The sequence below is a fragment of the Moschus berezovskii genome, chromosome 11 (genome assembly GCF_049115385.1).
Source record: "Moschus berezovskii isolate FMDL1 chromosome 11, NW_MosBer_1.0, whole genome shotgun sequence".
Classification (NCBI taxonomy): Eukaryota; Metazoa; Chordata; class Mammalia; order Artiodactyla; family Moschidae; genus Moschus; species Moschus berezovskii.
In genome coordinates, this window is record NC_142470.1 from 8,504,778 (window position 1) to 8,524,589 (window position 19,812).

General features: G+C 44.6%; 1 protein-coding gene across 1 annotated transcript in view; it reads right to left on the reverse strand.

Moving 5' to 3' along the window:
* Positions 1-16,071, reverse strand: part of STXBP1 (syntaxin binding protein 1) — a 67,559-nt gene extending 51,488 nt beyond the window's left edge. Inside the window, exon 1 of the mRNA XM_055399078.2 lies at positions 15,884-16,071. Coding sequence (XP_055255053.1) covers positions 15,884-15,920 — 37 coding nt within the window. The 5' untranslated portion in view covers positions 15,921-16,071. The remainder of the gene's footprint in view (positions 1-15,883) is intronic.
* Between the last annotated feature and the right edge of the window lie 3,741 nt (positions 16,072-19,812).

Below are 19,812 nucleotides of genomic sequence, written 5' to 3' on the forward strand. Positions count from 1 at the left end.
TATGAAAGTCCAGAACACCAGGACAGAGTCAAAGTTTCAGAGGAGACAATACGGGACATGTACAAAAGATCAGGAAGTCAATGACTTCAAAAGCACCTTAAAGGCAACAATGAAAATTAAGATGACAGTGGAGCCAAGTTTTCAAAAGTCTAAAGGCAAACAATTTCCAATGTAGAATTCTGTGCTCCTCTGAACCATCAGCTAAAATAAATATTTTCAGACATTGGATTAAAATAAGTATTTTCAGACATGCAAGGTGATGAATTCTTTCAACTTTTTTGAAAATGTTTACCTTGATTTGTTGCTGAGGGATACATTCTCTGGATATAAAATTCTAGATTAATATTTTGTATTTTTCAGTCCTTCAAAAATACTCCTCTGCTGTCTTCTAGCTTACATTGATTCTGACGAGAAATATGCTGCCATCTTTATCGCTCTTCTGTACACAATGTGTCTTTGCTCTCTGGCTAATCAAACTTTATTATTACTGCTTTTAAGCAATTTGGTGTATGGTGTGCTGTGGTGTAGATTTCTTCACATTGCTTATGCCTAACATTCACTGAACCTCTTACATCTGAAAGTTCATAGCGCTCATCAAATTTGGAAAATGTTCAGTTAACACTTCTTCAAAGATTATCTCTGCTCCTCCCACTCTTTTCATCTTTATGTGTATTAGGCTCCTTCACACTGTCTCCCATCTTGTTGATACTCTCTTGTTTTAATTCCCTTGATCTTTTTTCTATGTTTCCCTTTGAATAGTTTCTGTTGCTTTGACTTCAAGCACACTCATATTTTCTTCTGCATCGTCTAACCTGTAACCTTCCGTTCCGTTCAGTCGCTCAGTCGTGTCCGACTCTTTGCGACCCCGTGGACTGTAGCCTACCAGGCTTCTCCGACCATGGGATTCTCCAGGCAAGAATACTGGAGTGGGTTACTATTTCCTTCTCCAGGGGATCTTCCCGACCCAGGGATCGAACCTGGGTCTCCCGCATTGGAGGCAGACGCTTTAACCTCTGAGCCACCAGGGAAGCCTAACCTTAACTTTTAACAAAAAGCATTTGTGTAGACAGATAAAAACAAAGATGGAAAGAGGTTAACAGTTGTGAAATCTAGGTAGAAGGTAGATGGGTAATCATAATACTATTCTTTCAACTTTCCAGTATGTTGGAAATTTTCCTTAATAAGGGATTGGGGCAGAGGAAAAATGAGGATTCCTCTCTATGAGAAACTGACCAGATCTTTAAGTCTCAGTGAAAGCTTGACAAAGCTTATTACTCTAACTAGAATTTCAAAGTTTCTTAAAAGGTAAGTAGGAAAAAGAGAGACAACCCCATCTGATGCAGTCAAAATATTTAAGTTCAATGTGATCCCCCCGCAAGATTACGTGAGGTAAAGCAAATCTGAAAACTCTCAGTGACCACCTGATTGCCTCATCTTAAAATCCTGAAGCACTTGTATCCAAAACACGGTGAGGTCTGTCGACTGAGTAATTTTAAGCAGTTTTTCTCACAGTAGTCTATTGTTGAAAGTCTATAGTGTGAAACTCACATGGAGCAGAGGAGTCTCTTGTTCAGCACTGTTTTATTTTCTTCAAATTCCTAGCAACTAGTACAGCCTGGTGGGCTGCCATCTATGGGGTCGCACAGAGTCGGACACGACTGAAGCGACTTAGCAGCAGCAGTACCAACAATACCCATGTGTCCAGGCACCAGGGAATGGCCTCTCTCCTCTGCCTCCTGGCTACACCAATGCTCAGGAAGATGGGTGAAAAAAATCCATGAGAGAAGAGGGTCAACAAGCTTTCTTTACCCTGTCACTCCCAGAGTAGGTGCTCTGAAGACCATCTAAGCCTAAAGGGTCTCACTTCCGCCCTCAGCTGACAAACAGAAGTGGCTTTGTTCCTACTGCCATTAAGGAAGTTCATGAGGATCATCTGAGACTGGATTAGAACCAGCTGGAAAGTCCTGAGCACCCTCTAAGCACAGGATAAGCAACCTTCCTGCCCTCACTATTGTAACACTTCTAGTAGCTTACCCCTGTCATTGTGAATCTACGCTGGCACAGAACATGAAAATAATACTGTCTTTCCTCAACAGCCACGGATAAGGAAGACCTGCCAATGTCATTCATCAAGCAGACTAGGACAACACGACTTTCTGCTCTGCATGAGTCTGCACCAGATATGCTCCTACAATTCCTTCCCAGAGCCAGCACTCTATGATTTGATGGCATCTCGACACAGCATAACACACAAATCCTCAGAGCCTTGCGTTACGACTGGCTACAATCGTTTCCTCTTTCCTCCACAAAACAATCCTGAACAATGAAGTTCAGATAGCCAGGGACTGACTTTAAGACACAGGGGAAACACCATGGTGAGAAGAAGTCCTGAAAAGTTTCCAGCTGCCAAGCCCCCCAGCCTGGAGAGTGGAGATTCATCACTGAATGAAACCTCCGGCTTGCTCTGGGACAATCTGAGGGTGGGCCCGGGAAGCCATCAAGTCAGATGTTTGGCTAGCCTCCCTTTCCACCTGACTCTTAAGCCCCGCTGGCTACTCTTCTTGTGCCTGGGTGTAAATGTCGGAATCCCCTGGGATGGGAAGTGGAGGAACCCTGCACCCTTTCCTCTGTGATCTGACCCACTCCTACAGCTTCCAACACCTGAGGACGCCCCAGCCCCAGTGTCCAACCCAGACCTCCTACACGCCTGCCCTTAGACAGTCCACAGGCACCAGAACACAGCACCTACGAAAGGGAGCCTTTCCCAGCAAACCTGTTTCTACGTCTTCATTCATCTCAGTGAACAGCATGGCCTACCCATGGGCTGCAGAAGCCAGAAAACGGAATCTTCCCCAATGCCATCTCCTCACCCTCTGCAACTGATCGATCACCATAACCTGATGTTTCTACCTCCGAAGACACCTTCAGGTCCCTTTACCCTTCAGGTCCCTCCACCTACCACTACTGCTCCATCCCTGGCAGCGATCCCCATTCCCACCATCACCACCATAGCTCCCTTAGCTCCAGCCAGGCTGAACCTTTCTCATTTCCTTGCCAAACTTGGACACTTCTCTATGGGACTTGCTCTCCCCCAGACCCCATCAATATCACCCTCCTCCTGGCCAGCTCCCCCCACATCCTCCAGGTCTCCCTCAGCCTCCCTCCCTCCCCTGGCCTCTTTGGGGGCTCCGCCATGTGCTATAACATCATCACACCGCAGTACCCCCTCTTAAGGCGTTTACCTGATGTATTACCACGGCCTGTGTGAATCTCACTAGGACCAGGTCTCCTCATATACCATCACCTCTGCTGCCCTCAACACAGCTTCTGGCACATAGGAGACAGTGCAGAAATACTGGTTAAATGAACACAAACATGTGGTCCCAGAGGCCTCAGAAACCTGATGAAATGGAAACAAGCCATGATACATGGTCCTGGGTTTCTCTGACATCTCAGCAGTCCTCTGAACAAGGATTGACTGCTGGAGACTCTGATTTAAACCTGTCTCTTCACAACTGGGCACCAATATTTTTTCTAAAGGCTTTTTTTTTTTTTTTTTTGTATTTGGTTGCACTGGGTCTTCACTGCTACACGGACTTCTCATTGAGGTGGCTTCTCTTGTGGAGCACAGGCTCTAGGGCCAGCAGACTGCAGTAGCTGCAGCAGGATGGCTCGGTATTTGTGGCTTGTGTGCTCCAGAGCACAGGCTCAGTAGCTGTGGTGTACGGGCTTAGTTGCTCTGTGGGATATTCTCAGATCAGGGATCGGACCTGTGTCCTCTGCATTGGCAGGTGGATTCTTATCCACTGTACCACCAGAGAAGTCCTCCAGTGATTTTTTAAAATTTTGTTTTCCTCTGTTTTTTTCCATATCTCTCTAAATTTTTTTGTTCCTAAGAACAAATAAGCTTTCCTAGTATGATAATCACTTAATATCTCATTCGCTCCCTACAAGTTCAGCTCTTAGGTCAAATCATTAGCAGACATTTAAAGTGAAATGTCAATGGCCTGTAAGAAACAGAAGGAAAGGAATACTGGAGATCTGCTCTGTGACAGCATGTAATTTGAGCCATTAGTAGTTCTTACTCTGGAGCCCCAGAGACATACATTAAGATCAGATCAGTGTATCTTAGAAGCAATTGTTTTAACCAACACAAACTTTCCCAAAGAGCACTGAGTGGGCAACGATTGGCTGTTACCTGGCAATTAGCAGATCCTGTGCCTATCAGAACTATAAGAGTTGTGCCTCCTTGACTCTGCTAAGGTTTTATTCATAACCTTGAGCAAACAAGCTTATCTCAGTAATTACAACTGTAAAATAATAACAACCCCTTACAGTGACTCGTTGTTTTCTGAGCAATTGTTTGTATTATTATTTAATGCAAAGCTTAAAAGAATTCTGTGATGCTTGTTTTAGAATTTCCAATTGAAAGAGGTTAAATAACATGTCCAGGTTACCCAGTCACTAGGGGTTGGACTTGGGGCTGTCAGCTGGATGTTTTGTCTGACCAGAACTCTTTCCACTCCATGACACCACTTCTCATTGATTAAAAAAAAATTTTTAACTAAAAAAAAAAAAAGCCTGGTGACAATAAGCAAGTAAAACTCATACTTGCTGAAATTTAAATGAAGTCTTGATGACTTCCTCAGTGGTCTAGTGGTTAAGAATCTTCCTTCCAATGCAGGGGTTGTGGGTTTGATCCCTGGTTGGGGAACTAAGATCCCACATGCCAAGGGGCAACTAAGCCTGCAAGCTACAACTACAGAAACACACATGCTGCAAGGACAGCCTGTGCGCTGCAAGGAAGACCCAGCACAGCCAAAAAAAAGATTAAAAAAAAGAAGTCTTGGCTATCTCACCCTAACTTCAGTTCCAGCAATAGCCCTGCTCAGAAGCAACTGGCTGGAGCACTCAAATCAGAGGATGGCCTTGGGGACTGGAAGAGCACTTCTCATAGAGGCGAGCCACAGGTTCACGATTTACGGCTGCTGAGGTGCCAGTGATAACTATAAGATTTGGCCTGACTATTCCACTAAAGAAAAGATTCTTCAATAGCAGCCAAATACCGGTTTGTCTAAGAGGTGCTGTGTGCCAAGAACGCCACAGGGAAAATCTTTTAGTGCACATTCAAAAAGGCCCTTTTTGGTTTTTGTGGCAGATACGCTCTCTTACATCTAATGCGTATCACATGGATGATCCCTCAGTCCCAAACCACTTCTTATGGAAAATTTACCCCAGATTAAACTACTTATCACCCTATCACAAGAGTAACAGTCCACAACAAAGAATACTGCGTGTTAAGAGACTCGGGAGGGGTTGTAGGGAGCCTATGGGATTCAGTCAAAGCTGTACTCAAATGAAGATTCATATCCTTAGATGCTTTTATTAGAAAAAAAATAACCAAGTGTTTGATTCAAGAAATTAGAATAAGAACACATACACACAGACACGCACCACAGAAGGAAGAACAGATTTTTCAAAAAGACAAAACAGACAAATCTCTTTGTCCATGAAAATATTACTAACAGGGTAGAATGAGAAAAGAGATCACAACTACTGATGCAGAAGATATTTTTTAAATTCTGCAAATCGAATTCAGTGTTAATAAACTTGAGATTTTTAGGCTGAAAGGCCTATTTTTATAAGAAAATATAAATTGCCAAAATTGATTCAAGAAGCAGCAGGGAGCCTGAATAAATAAATAGTAATCAAATACATTTAAAAGACTAGCAAATATTTATCCTCTTTCCTCTAAAAAGCAGCAAATTCAAAAATTTTTATGGATAAATCATTCCTCACATTCAGGGAAAGGAATGCCCGTGTTATTTGATCTATTCTGGAACACACAAAAAGAAAAGAAACTTTCCAATTCATTTCATTGAAGGAGTGAGAAATTCTGATGCAGAAGATCTGAAAAGATGAAAGACGGAGAAAGAGAGAGACAGGGAGAGACAGGAATTACACATATTTACGTATATATATATAAAATACACAGTATTTAGTTGTTCGTTCCAAATGTTTGTTGAGTGCCCACTACGGGCCAGCACTGCTTTAGATGCTGGGGATACAGCAATGAACAAAACAAGTCTATGCTCTCATAGAACTTACACTTGGCTGGCAGAGGCCAGGATAAGCAAACAAATAAAACAGTAAGTGTGAAATGTCAGATCTGACAATTCAGCATGGTGAGGGGGATGAAAATTATATAAATTTCAATTTTATGTAATCAGAGGAGAGCTCACTGGTGAGGTGGCCTTTGACCAGGGACCTAAAGAAATTAAGGGAACAAGCACGTAGATAGGTGAAAGAAGAACATTTCAGATACAGGTAACAACAAATGCAAAGCCCTGAGCTGGGAACATACTTGGAATGATCAAAGAGCAGCAAGAAGGCTCTGATACTAATGAATATAGATGCAAAAATAATAAGCAGAATTTAATAAGAAAAATAATAAGCAGAATAAATTCTGCATCAGAATTTCTCTCTCCTGAAAAATAGTGCGTGTCTATCAAGAAAGTTTATTTCAGAATATAAGGATTGCTCAATATTATAATTAATTATATTACATTACTAGATTAAATGAGAAAAACTATATGGTCATTTCAAAAGAAACTAAACCAGTAGTTAATCCTGATTTTCCCTGGTGGCTCAGAGGTTAAAGCGTCTGCCTCCAATGCGGGAGACCCGGGTTCGATCCCTGGGTCGGGAAGATCCCCTGGAGAAGGAAACGGTAACCCACTCCAGTATTCTTACCTGGAGAATCCCATGGACGGAGAAGCCTGGTAGGCTACAGTCCATGGGGTCGCAAAGAGTCGGACACGACTGAGCGACGGAACGGAAGGGAATCCTGATTTTAAAAACAAAACAAATTTGGGGGTGGGCAGGAGAGAAGGAGGGGATATATGTATACTTATGGCTGATTCACAATACTGTATAACAGAAACCAGCACAACATTGTAAAGCAATTATACTTCAATTAAAAATAAATTTAAAAAACAAACAAAATGAAACAAAAACTCGAAATAAGCTGGAACTGAAAGGAAGTAACTTGTGTATCACTTCCTTACGGAAGCTTCCTCTAACCTCCCTACACTTACGCCAGACCCTGCTGCTGCTGCTAAGTCGCTTCAGTCGTGTCCGACTCTGTGCAACCCCACAGACGGCAGCCCATCAGGCTCCCCCATCCCTGGGACTCTCCAGGCAAGAACACTGGAGTGGGTTGCCACTGCCTTCTCCAACGCCAGACTAGTGCCTTGTCTCATTGTAATTTTCATCACAATTGTAACTAACAAATTATTTGTATTAACTGTAAGACTAGAATCCTTTTAAAAAGTGAGGCATTTCAAAAATATGACACTTTTAATTAATAAACTCGGAATGAAGATTCAATTGGAGCATTCAACAATTTAAAAAATTTAAATGAGCTGTCTAAAAGGGCACAGGATGACAGTTATAACAAGAATAAGTCATTTTTACTAAAACTACACAGAAAAATAAAGAAGGTAGAAGATTAAAGAAACAGGCAAACTGGTCAGATTGAAGTGTATACTTATTCATTGAGGTTTTCCACCTTTACATTTAAAAGATAGAGTAAAAACAGTAATTTCAAATGAAAATAACATGTGGATTAAAATGCAAATTGAACAATCTAATTTAAAAACGGGCCAAGTGTTTGTGTAGACACCTCTCTGAAGAAGATATACAAGGTCAATGAAAGTGAAAGTGTTAGTCACTAAGTGGTGTCTGACTCTTTTCGAGATCAAGGACTGTGGCCTACCAGGCTCCTCTGTCCATGGAATTTTCCAGGCAAGAATACTGGAGTAGGTAAACCATTCCCTTCTGCAGGGGATCTTCCCAATCCAGGGATGGAACCCAGGTCTCCCACACTGCATCAGTTTCTTTACCATCTGAGCCATGAGGGAAGCCATAAATGGTCAACAAGCATGTGAAAAAATGTTCAGAATCACTAGCTATTATGGAAATACAAATCAAAACCACAATGGGATACCACTTCACAACAACTAGGATGACTATAATAAAAAAGACAGATAATAACATGTGCTGCTCAGGATATTATGAAATAGGAACCCTCAGACACTGCTAGTGGTGCAGTTACTTTGGAAAACAGTTTAGCAGGGCCTCAAAAGGTCTTTCCTGGTGGCTCAAACGGTAAAGCGTCTGTCTACAATGCGGGAGACCTGGGTTTGATCCCTGGGTTGGGAAGATCCCCTGGAGAAGGAAATAGCAACCCACTCCAGTACTATTGCCTGGAAAATCCCATGGATGGAGGAGCCTGGTAGGCTACAGTCCATGGGGTTGCAAAGAGTCGGACATGACTGAGCGACTTCACTTCACTTCTTCAGGGCCTCAAAAAGTTAGTTACACTTCCCAGCAATTCTATTCCTAGGTATCTACCCAAGAGAACTGAAAACACATTTCAAAAATAATAAATACAGCATAAATTTTAAAAATCCATGAACATAGTATATCTTTTCATTTATTTAAACTTTGATATCTTTCATCAGTATTTGTGGCTTTCAGCATGCAGATCTGGAACACATTCTTTTCGATTTACACCCAAGAATTTAATGTTTTTTGTTCTACTCTAAATGATACTAATTTCAATTTCTGATTGTTCATTGCTAGTATATAGACATACAATATATTTTTGTATATTGACTTTGTATTCTGCAACTGTGCTAAACTATCTGCAATTCTCCTTATCATACTGTTGCTCCCTTATTTGTGAAGCTAAGAATTTTTATTTTCACTCTGAAATATAGAAAAGAAACTAAAACACTAAAAGTAATTTAAAATGTCAATTCTCAAACTGATCTACAGATTCAAGACAATTCCAAACAGAATCCAGAGGAATTTTTTAAATAGAAATCAACATGCTCATTCTAAAGTTTATATGGAAAAGCAAATGAACTAAAAGAACAAAACCAATTTTGAAAAAGAAAAACAAAGCTGGAGGACTCACAACATCTGGTTTCCAGTCTTACTTTAAAGCTACAGTAATTGAGTCATAGTGCGTTAGTGAATGCATACATACAGACCAAGGAAACAGAACAAGAAGTCCAAAAATAGACCCACCCAAAGATGGTCAATTGATTCTCAACAAAGAACAAAGACAATTCAATGAAGAAAAAGGATAGTCTTTTCAACAAATGGTGCTGTAACAACTGGACACTCACAAACAAAAATATTTACATGCACACAAAAATGAAAAACAAAAACATTTACATATACACAAAAATGAACTTTGATCATAATTCACAATATATAAGATTAACTCAAAATAGATCAAAGACTAACTATCAAGCTTAAAACTATAAAACACCCACAGGAAAACACAGAAAAAAACAACAACAGGAAATCTTTGTGAATTTGGATTATGTAAAGATTTCTTAAATAGGATACCAAAAGTACAATTCATAAAAGAAAAAATGGATAAACTGGACTTCATAAAAATTTAGAATTTCTTATATTTGAAAAATACTGTTAATAGAATGAAAAGACATGTCACCAACTGTGAGAAAATATTTGTAATTCATGTATCTGATGAAGACATGTACCCAGAATACATAGAAAACCTCTCAAAAACCAATAATAAGAAAACAGACAACCCAATAAAAAATATGCAAAAGATTTAGACGTTCCACCAAAGAAGATACAGATGGCAAATAAATACAAGAAAAAATGCTTAACACCATTAATCATCAGAAAAATGAAAATTAAAATCATGAGATACAACTAACTAGGAAAAGGGCTAAAATTTTTTAAACTGACACTACCAAGGACTAACAAGGATGCTGGTAAAAACTGTGAAATGGTTACAGCCGCTCTGGAAAATAATTTGACAGTATCTTATAAGGTTAAATATACACTTACCACACAACCTATTAATCCCACCCCTAAGTGTATATATATATATATATCCAAGTGATATGTTCACACAAAACCTGTGAATGCTTCTAGAAACATTATAGAAGCATTTGCAATTGCCCAGAGCGGGAATAATTCAAACGTCCTTAAGAGGAGGAATGGAGAAACAAATTGTTACATATTCATACAACAGGAGAGCAGCCAGCAATGAGAAGGGACAAACAACAGATACATGCAATATGGATGATTCTCAAATGCCCTATGTTAAGTTAAAGAAGGCACATTCAAAAAGCTATGTACAGTATGATTCCACTGTTATGACATTCAGTGCTCACTAGGGGCTTGGGGTGGTAGCACAAGGGAATTCAGGGAGTGATGACCTGTTCTGTATTTTGATTATTGTGGTGGTCATATGACAGCAGGTAAATCTGAAATCTGAAGAACTGTTCACTAAGAAGGGTAAATTTTACTTGGGCAAAATATTTTTTATTGTTGTTTAGCTGTTAAGTCATGCCCATCTCTTTTACAACCCCATGAACTGTAGCCTGCCAGGTTCCTCTGTCCATGGGATTTCCCAGGCAAGAATATTGGGATAGGTTGCCATTTCCTTCTCCAGGGAATCAGGGCTGGAACCCACATCTTCTGCTTGGCAGGTGGGTTCTTTTACCACTGAGCCACCAGGGAAGACCTATATAAATTATACCTTAAAATGGAAAAAATATGACATGTATTTAATATATTTCAAAATACACTTAAATTATTTGTATGCATCCTAGGTTTTTTTTTTTTTTTAAAAAGTATAAGAATGAATGAAAATTGCTTCAATCTAGGTGCTCTCTCAATTTCTGACACATCCTATGACTCATGGCCCTATCTGAAAAATGTATACATTTTATGTACCCACATTCTCCTCCAAAACTGAAATTACATTCTCTTCCCAAAGAATATGACTCTTATAAACTAACGTGGGGAGAAACTGCTAACAGTTAGGAAACAAGAAAAGCAGTACATTTTGTAATTCTTGAATCTTTGAAACACTCTGACAAAACTTCAGGGAACAAGAGTAAAATACAGCATGGATTGACTTAACTGAAACATCATCCATTAACATGAAGTAAACATAGAATGCCTGGCGGTGGTGGAGGGCGGATGAAATTCTCCTTTCTCTTCCAATCTGTTTACAAAGTAGAGAGCAGAAAAAACAAACAAAACCCTACATTTATAGAAAGAAATTAAAAGGGAAAAAGTAAAGAAATGAGCAGAATGGGAAACAGAAGTTGGGTGTGGTTACTAATCATCCATTTGTTCTTCAGGTCTATTCTTCCATTTTCCAGCTCATCTGCACCTCACTCAGGAAGTTTACCCAAGACTTCACTTTCTCCCCCAAAACTATGGCCCCGTAGGATACAGGTAGCCTATCTCTTCTTGAAATCCTCTAACACTTGTACTGTCACGCTTGTGGATCTTGTCGTAATGATAAGATTGACTAAAAGAACTGTTTCGTTGTTCAGTCGTTAAGTTGTGTCGTTGTGTCTGACTCTTTGCGACCCCATGGACTGCCTGCAGCACACCAGGCTCCTCTGTCCTCCACTCTCTCCCCAAGTTTGCTCAGACTCATGTACATTGAGTCGATGATGCCATCCAACCATCTCATCTTCTGTCACCCCCTTCTCCTCCTGCCCTCAATTTTTCCCAGCATTAGTGTCTTTTCCAACGAGTCAGCTCTTCACATCAGGTGGCCAAAGTATTGGAGCTTCAGTATCAGCCCTTCCAATGAAGATTCATGGATGATTTCCTTTAGGTTTGGCTGGTTTCGTCACCTTGCTGTCCAAGGGACTCTCAAGAGTCTTCTCCAGCACCACAGTTCAAAAGCATCAAGAACTGTATTAGATGCAATACCCTGCACTACTTCTTTTAAAACTCATAGAACCACAGAAGGTAGGTGCTATTATTACCCATTTTATAGATGGAGACACTGAGGCACAAAAGGATTCCATTATTTGCCAAAGCCATGCAAGCTAATAGTAGTAGACCAGAATTTTATTCCAGGTGATCCAAATCCAGAGTTCCTTCTCTGAATCACTATACGTAAAGATTCATCCAACATTTATGAGGACGAAGTACTAACTCTCATACTAAAGACAGATTTAAGAATAAGAGGAGATCCTATTCTCCCCTCAAAGAGCTTCCGGTCTAGTTGGGTAAGACCAACACAAAGAAGCACGATAACTGGCTGGACCCTAAGTGTGTCAGCAGAGTGACAGGAAAGGGGGCACAGGATTGTCTGTGTCTGTCACAACAGTGTGAGATGGCCCGATATTTCAGTGTCCCTGTATTCCCATAATTCCTACCAGGCTCTGAACACAGATCTCTGCTGAATGAACAGCTAACACTGACCCATCTCCTCTACTTTTGTTGTACCTGTACCTACTGTCACCCATCAAGCTTGCTGCTGCTGCTAAGTTGCTTCAATCGTGTCCGACTCTGTGCAACCCCATAGACGGCAGCCCACCAGGCTCCTCCGCCCATGGGATTCTCCAGGCAAGAGTACTGGAGTGGGGTGCCATTCATTGAGCATGGGTCTTTATCTAATATATTCATCCCTGAACAGTTCAGTCTCTCAGTCGTGTCCGACTCTTTGCGACCCCATGGACTGCAGCACGCCAGGCCTCCCTGTCCATCACCACTCCTGGAGCTTACTCAGAATCATGTCCATTGAAAGATACAACAGGAAAGATATGGCAGGAAGCCACAAACTACATTTATCTTGCTCTCGATCATATCCTTAAAAACACTGATTCATTCCATGAATATCTATTGACAGCCAACTATGACCAGCCACTGACAATTTTTGGTATGGGATATAGGTATGAATCATGTAGCCATGTACAGATGTGAGAGCTGGATTATAAAGAAAGCTGAGTGCCCAAGAATTGATGCTTCTGAACTGTGGTGTTGGAGAAGACTCTTGAGAGTCCCTCGGACTGCAAGGAGATCCAACCAGTCCATCCTAAAGGAAATCAGTTCTGAATATCCATTGGAAGGACTGATTCTGCAGCTGAAGCTCCAATACTTTGGCCACCTGATGTGAAGAACTGACTCATTTGAAAAGACCCTGATGCTGGGAAAGACTGAAAGCGGGAGAAGGGGACGACAGAGGATGAGACGGTTGGATGGCATCACTGATGCAATGGACATGAGTCTGAGCAAACTCCGGGAGCTGGTGATGGACAGGGAGGCCTGGTGTGCTGCAGTCCACGGGGTCGCAAAGAGTGGGACACGACTGAGTGACTGAACTGAACAGGGATGAATATATTAGATAAAGACCCATGCTCTCCCAGAAGCAACACTCAAGGGGATGAGACAATCAAACAAGTACCAAAAGCAAAAAACAACCCAAAAAACGAAATAATATCACTTGAGATAATTTTAAGTGCAATGAAAAAAAAAATATAGGGAATATGATAAACAGTGACTATGAAGTGTTAATTTTTAGATTGGGAAGACCAGGCTGTGAAGGTGATGTTTAAACTGGGAGGTTGGTTAAAAAAATCTTTGGTTTATTTATTTAGAGAAAAAAGCAAAGCTAGAAACCCATTCCAAAATCAGGAGTCAAAGTTAATAGAATTCTTTATGTCACTGACAAAGAATTGCAAAAATATTTTTTCCAAAATTTTTACCTAACTCAATTGTTATAGAATGCTGTTTACACATTCACCAATTTCATGTAAAATTAGCTTTTTTTTTTTTTTTTGTAAACAGTGGCTTTATTTCAGAAAATAAATTCTGACCATATGGCATATTGGTGTTTTTTTTGATACTTGCTTCTAAAAAAAGCCATGGGGTGGGGGGGGGGCTACCTGCATGAACAAGCGTCACAGTAAATGGATACAAAAATGACCAGAAACAGTGGCTTTATTTCAGAAAATAAATTCTGACCATATGGCATATTGGTGGTTTTTTTTTTTGATACTTGCTTCTAAAAAAGCCATGGGGTGGGGTGGGGGGGCTACCTGCATGAACAAGCGTCACAGTAAATGGATACAAAAATGACCAGAACACTTGCTTAGAGGATTTTGCTTTAAAAGCACCTTATTCGAATATAACATTTGAAAGAATGTAACATTCAACAAAACATTCCATATTTCACGACTCTTTAGAAAGCATATTGGAAGGAAATGGTATACCTAGAAAAATGAAGAAAGTTATTATTTTTAACTAATGTTGCAAGGAAATGGACACCAGGTTTTAGGAAATTAATTAACGCTGATTTTGGCAAGTCATTTAACTGCTCTGAGCCTCCATTTCTTTCCCACGGGTAAAATGAGGGTATTGACATTAGAAGATCCCTAGGGGTCCTTCCAGTCCTAAGCGCTTTGATTGGCCTTTAAAATAGAAGGTACGTGATTTGGAACCTTTACCGCATGGGGTAGGCAGGTGGTGTTGTGGGCACTTTTTAAAAAAGCTTGTTCATTTGGGTTTCAGTGTTTATAACAATTTTCTTCTGGAGTAATAGGTCAGATAAGGTTGTATAACGGAATATTTTGTAAATATCAACGAAAAGAGTGAAGAAGAAGAAACTGCTGCTGCTGCTGCTAAGTCACTTCAGTCGTGTCCGACTCTGTGTGACCCCACAGACGGAAACAGTGACGCCCAAAAGGACCATCACAGTCAAAAATCCCATCTGACAGCCAGAAAGAGAGGAATTGCTCTAATTGGAGAGAATCGTTGGAAAGGAAACTGTCATTTCCACCATTTTTTTTTACTATTTCCTTTCTTATCCTCTCCCACAGAGAAAAGTCCACTTTTAATTCTCTCTCGATACCAAAAAAGACGGCAAAAACCATAGCAATCCTCTCCCGTTTTCTGTTAAAGATAACGGCCAAAATATTGAAGAGGCCCTATTTGCCTACACAAGATCGCCAAGCTTATTTAGCACCAGAGACGCCGTTTTCCAAATATGACCACCGTCAGCCCTCACTCCGCGGCAACCCCACAATCTCCATCATCCATTTTTTAAAAATCCATTTAAGTCGAGCCTTTCATCCAAACCCACGAACGACCATTTCCTCCCTGCAACAGGGGTTTGCGCGGCCCGAAATCAAGCCCCGGCTGAGTCCTGAGAACAGGGAGACCGCAGACTGCGGCGCTGGGCAGGGCCACTCCTCCCGCGCACCCTAGAGCTCTCCCTGTCTCCCGGGTGATTGAAGACGGTTCAGGACCCAGAGAAGACCCCGCCCTCGAAGCCAAGACCCCGGCTCGGGAGGAGGAGCCGGGTGGCCTCGGCCCCGGCAGAGCCAAGCCTTTGAAACAAACAGGCTTCTCTCCCGCTGCCAGGAGTTGGCCCCTGGCTGAGCGAGCGGCGCGCCTGAGCCCCGCGGCGCGCGGTGCCGCCGCTCCCAGGTGGGTCTCTGCGGCCGGAGACCGCGGCTCCGGCTCCCCGGGAGGGATCCAGGGGGAAGCGGGCAGGAGGACGCAGGCCGAGATCTGGCTCGTCACGACTCCACGGAGGAGGGTGGGAAAGAGGGAGGGACTGGGGATGGAAAGAGGAGTGGAGTCGAGGAGCCTGGGGGAATAAAGAAGGCGAGGGGAAGGAGAGGGGGAAATGGGGAGAAGGCGCTCGGGGTGAAGGAGGGGGATGGAGGGAAGGGAAACAGGCCGCGGGGGGTAAAGGCGAGGTGAAGGGGCAGACGTGGAGCGATGGGAGTGGCGGGAGATGCAGGTGAAGACCGAAGAGAGGGATGCGGCGAGGGCGGGGGGGAGGAGGAGGAATGCGGGAGGAGCAGAGCGGGGGAAGAAGGGACGAGGGCCGCAGCAGGCCGGAGGGACGCCCCTCCGAAGAAGGCGGCGCCGGGATAACGGGACCCTCCCCACCCGGGAGCCTCAGGCCGAGCGGGGAGCGAGAGGCCAGCGCGGAGGCGGCGGGGGGGCGCGCTGCGGGCTGGTACCGAGCCCGGCTTCTCCCGGCAACCGTAGGAAACGCGACTCCACTTACTCTCTCCGACCACCGCCTTGAGGCCGATGGGGGCCATCGCGCCGCGCGAGTCTCTGGGCTCCTGGCCTCCTCACGCTGCGCCCGCGGACACCGCCGCCTCCCCGGGTCGTCGGCGCGCTCGGCTGGATGCCGCCCGCCGCCCCTGCAGCCGCGGCTCGGGAACGACTGACGCGCGGGCGCGGCGCGGGGGCGCGGCGCGAGCCGAGCCAGAGCGAGGCTGCCGACCCGCCGGCGCGCGCTCGGGGGCCGGCCCGGCGGGAGGGGCGGGGTCTCGCGCCGGCCGTCGGCGTCACCCGCGCGCCTCCGCCAATCGCACTGCGGCCCGGAGGCTCGGCCCCGCCCCCAGAGATGCGGCTGGACGCGAGGCGGTCCCTGGCTGGCGAGAAAGCCGCGCCCTCCCCCTCACCTCACGCGCCGCGCGCGCGGCCCGGCCGCCGCGCGCTCCCGGCGCGCTGGGTCCTAAGGTCCTCTCCGCAGCCTCCGCACCTGAATCGCCGGCCTCCTGGGAGCTTTCCATCACACCGCTTCATTGCCTCTCGCCCACAAAAGGAACTCGGAAGCTAGATCTCTTATTCGTAGTACCCACTCCCCGAGACAGAGTAACGTGAGCTTTGTTGACACCATCTCTATCTCTTTGGGTACCCATATCCATAAATCCACCATACACTGAGCTCTTACATGCATCAGCTCATTAAATCCTCACAATAATTGGACATTGTTTTTAATCGGACACGACTGAAGTGACTTAGCAGCAGCAACTGTATGTAAACCACTATTCTAGGCATTGGATCTCCAACCATGTACAAGGCAGACATAATCCTAGTCTTTGGGCAACCAAAGTCTAGAAATACCTAGGTCCCAAATCGAATAGGACTATGCTGTGGGACAATTCTGGTCAGTATATCTTTCCTAGAGTCCACGTTTACTAAAGTGGTCCCATGTCAGTTTTTGCTAGATTTAACTTATGGGGGAGATCGCTTTTGAAATATGAGACAGGGCTTCCCTCTGACCTCAAAGAAAAATGAGTTGAGCCAATCAAAAGTCAAAAAGGACAAGAGAACTAGTCTTAAAAATCAATGAATACTCTTTACATTCTTGGAACAGCTCTGTAAGCTAGGTCCTTTTCTTAATATTGTTAAGAAATATAACATTTTAGAGATGAAGAAATTGAGACTCAGGGAAGATAAGTGCCTTGCTAATAGGTGACAAAGGAAAGATCTAATTTTAAAATCTGAATTCTGAACCATTATTTTCTACTGACAACTAAAGAAGTTGAGGCCTAGAGGAGCACATTCCTAAGGTCACATAGTGAACACTGGAGAAGCCAGGACAAGGGACCACACGTCCTAGTTCAGCCACCAGCCGCAGGGCAGGAAGATCTGACCATCTTCTCATCCTCACCCCAGTCTACCCTAACAGAACCTTTCTATGGGTTCCTAGACAGGGAAAGTGTTTATCTGTCATCTCCTCATATCTGGGCTCTGCTTTTTACCCAGGGAAGGTACTGATAGCCTTGGGCTGCCTTTGGAAAAGTAGGAGATAGTTTGTAAATTGCAGGGACCTAGAAATGGCAACCCACTCCAGTGTTCTCGCCTGGAGAATCCCAGGGACGGCGGAGCCTGGTGGATTGCCATCTATGGGGTCGCACAGAGTCGGACACGACTGAAGCGACTTAGCAGCAGCAGCAGGACACACCTGTGATGCCACGTGCTCCCTCCTTGACGTGTCAACAGACATTGCCCTCAAGGAGCTGGTAATCTAGCTTAGGAGACAGACAGGAATCAAGGAGCTGCTGTTCTAGTAAGTGCTGAAGCTGAAGGACGGAGGTTCTGAGAGCGAATAACAGGGCACCTGACCCAGTGGACCAGGTAGGGTGCAGTCAGGGCAGGCTTCCTGAGATGAGCAAAAGGTGGCAAGAGGGACCTGGGAGAGTGTCCTAGGAAGATATACAGAAGATTTCAGAAACGAGTTTGACTTTTCCAGGAACAGAGAGGGGCTAATGTGACTGTCAGGAACAGTGTGGAAGGAAAGCTCCTGGGGTAGGCCTTGCTGCAGAGCTCCAGGACTTTCTGGTAGCCTGGAATCTGCCTGGAGACCTCTTCAAAGGCCGCAGAAAATAAAACATAGAAGCTCCTATTTCCTGTAAAAGAAAGGGCAGAGAAAGAAATTCTTTGCTGCCGATGTGTACCTGAGATGTTTACTAGGGATGGCAAAAATCAGAACAGATGTTGCTTTAAATAGGATGGTTAGGAAAGCGAATAGGGTGACAGACTGTGAACTCACTCAGGAACCCCTGACTCAGGAGTGTCAGACTGGAATCTCTGTGTGAAACGCAAGACCTGGCTCAAGACCTCTTGACATCTCTGAGCTATTATTATTCCGTTTTTCTGGGGCACAGGAAGGTCAAGTCACTTGCCCAAGGTCACACGGCTCTAAACGCAAACGCGGGGCTTGCGGTCTGACTTTCTGATGCCCAGGGGAGAACGTCCAGCGCCCAGGCGCAGCCCCAGTGTCCTGACTTAAGGACAGGTTTGGATGCGTGGACCGCAACCTCTTGGGAATCTGGACCCACCCGGGTCCACTACCCCGCTCCCCCGGCCAACCTGAGGACGGGGCGAGGATGCGGACCCTAGATGCCCTGGGCTGGTCAGAGGTCCCGCTCGCCCAGCGGGCAGGTGCGCTGGCAGCTGCGCATGCGCGGCCTGCAGCCTCTGCAGAGCGGGGTGCAGGCCAGCTGCTGGGGGTGGGAAGAGTCCTGTGATTTACTCTCGAGTCACGTGACGGCGGGGAGCCTGCTTGCAGCTTGGCCACTGCGCCAGGAGCCGGGCAGGTGGGGAGACAGATGCAGAACGGAGAGGGGAGAAGCTGGCGGTCAGGGAATGGCGACGGGGAGCCGCATGGAGGGACAGAGAATGAGGGCGGGCGGCGGCGGGGGGCGGTGAGAGAGGGCCCAAGAATAGGCAATGGGACGGACCAGGGAGAGGCAAAAGCAACTGAGTGCAGCTGCCTCCGCCAAACCTGCTGATCTGGGCCCCCCCACGTATAAGGGGCCTATTGGAGTACCCTGGGTCCTGAGTCCGAGCCTCTTCGACAGCCTCGGGCTTGCACCTCGGGCTTGCTTTTATGTTGCAGCGCCCCCCTCACTCCGCGTTCACCCCCACTCCCTCCTCCGGGTGTCTGGGCCTTTAGATTCTGCTGCATTCTTTCAGAAGCATTTTCTAAAGAATTCAACAAGATAATGTTTCCGTTCAGTTCAGTTCAGTCGCTCAGTCGTGTCCGACTCTTTGCGACCCCATGAATCACAGCACGCCAGGCCTCCCTGTCCATCACCAAATCCCCGAGGTTCTTTACCTAGTAGCGGGAAACTAACAAAGACCCAATACCCGTAAGCAACGTATATCGTTAAAAATGACAAAGCGAGTCTGCGTGAATAAGTGCTGAATACAGTTTCGGAGCGTTCCGTCGGTGTCCTGCCTTTTTAGCTGCTGTAGTTCCACTGGCGGAGAATGAAAAAGTAATTGTCTCTAGCGCGCCCCCGCCCCGCCCACAAAGAGCCGCAGAGCCTGGAGTGCTTCCGTTTGGTACACCCTTGCTGGAAAGAATGTTAAGTTTTTTTGTGTTTGTTTGAGGTCGCAATACAGTACCAAAAAGGCTTTATCAAAGCTTACGCCAGAGTGTCAAACTCAAAGGCCTGTAGAGGCCAGGAAGACGTAACCATAGATGTGGCTAAAGGGGAAACACATGCTTTGTGGGGGTGGGAAGGACGAGGTCCTAACTCAAACTGCTACCACGGCTGTACATGCAGTGACCAAGGATCATGACTGTAAAAATTTCAACATCTCCCAGTAAGTTGAAGTGTTGTAATGGATTAAATTTTTTTTTAATAAATCATGCTGACTAAACAAAAGACATCCGAGGGCCACATTGAG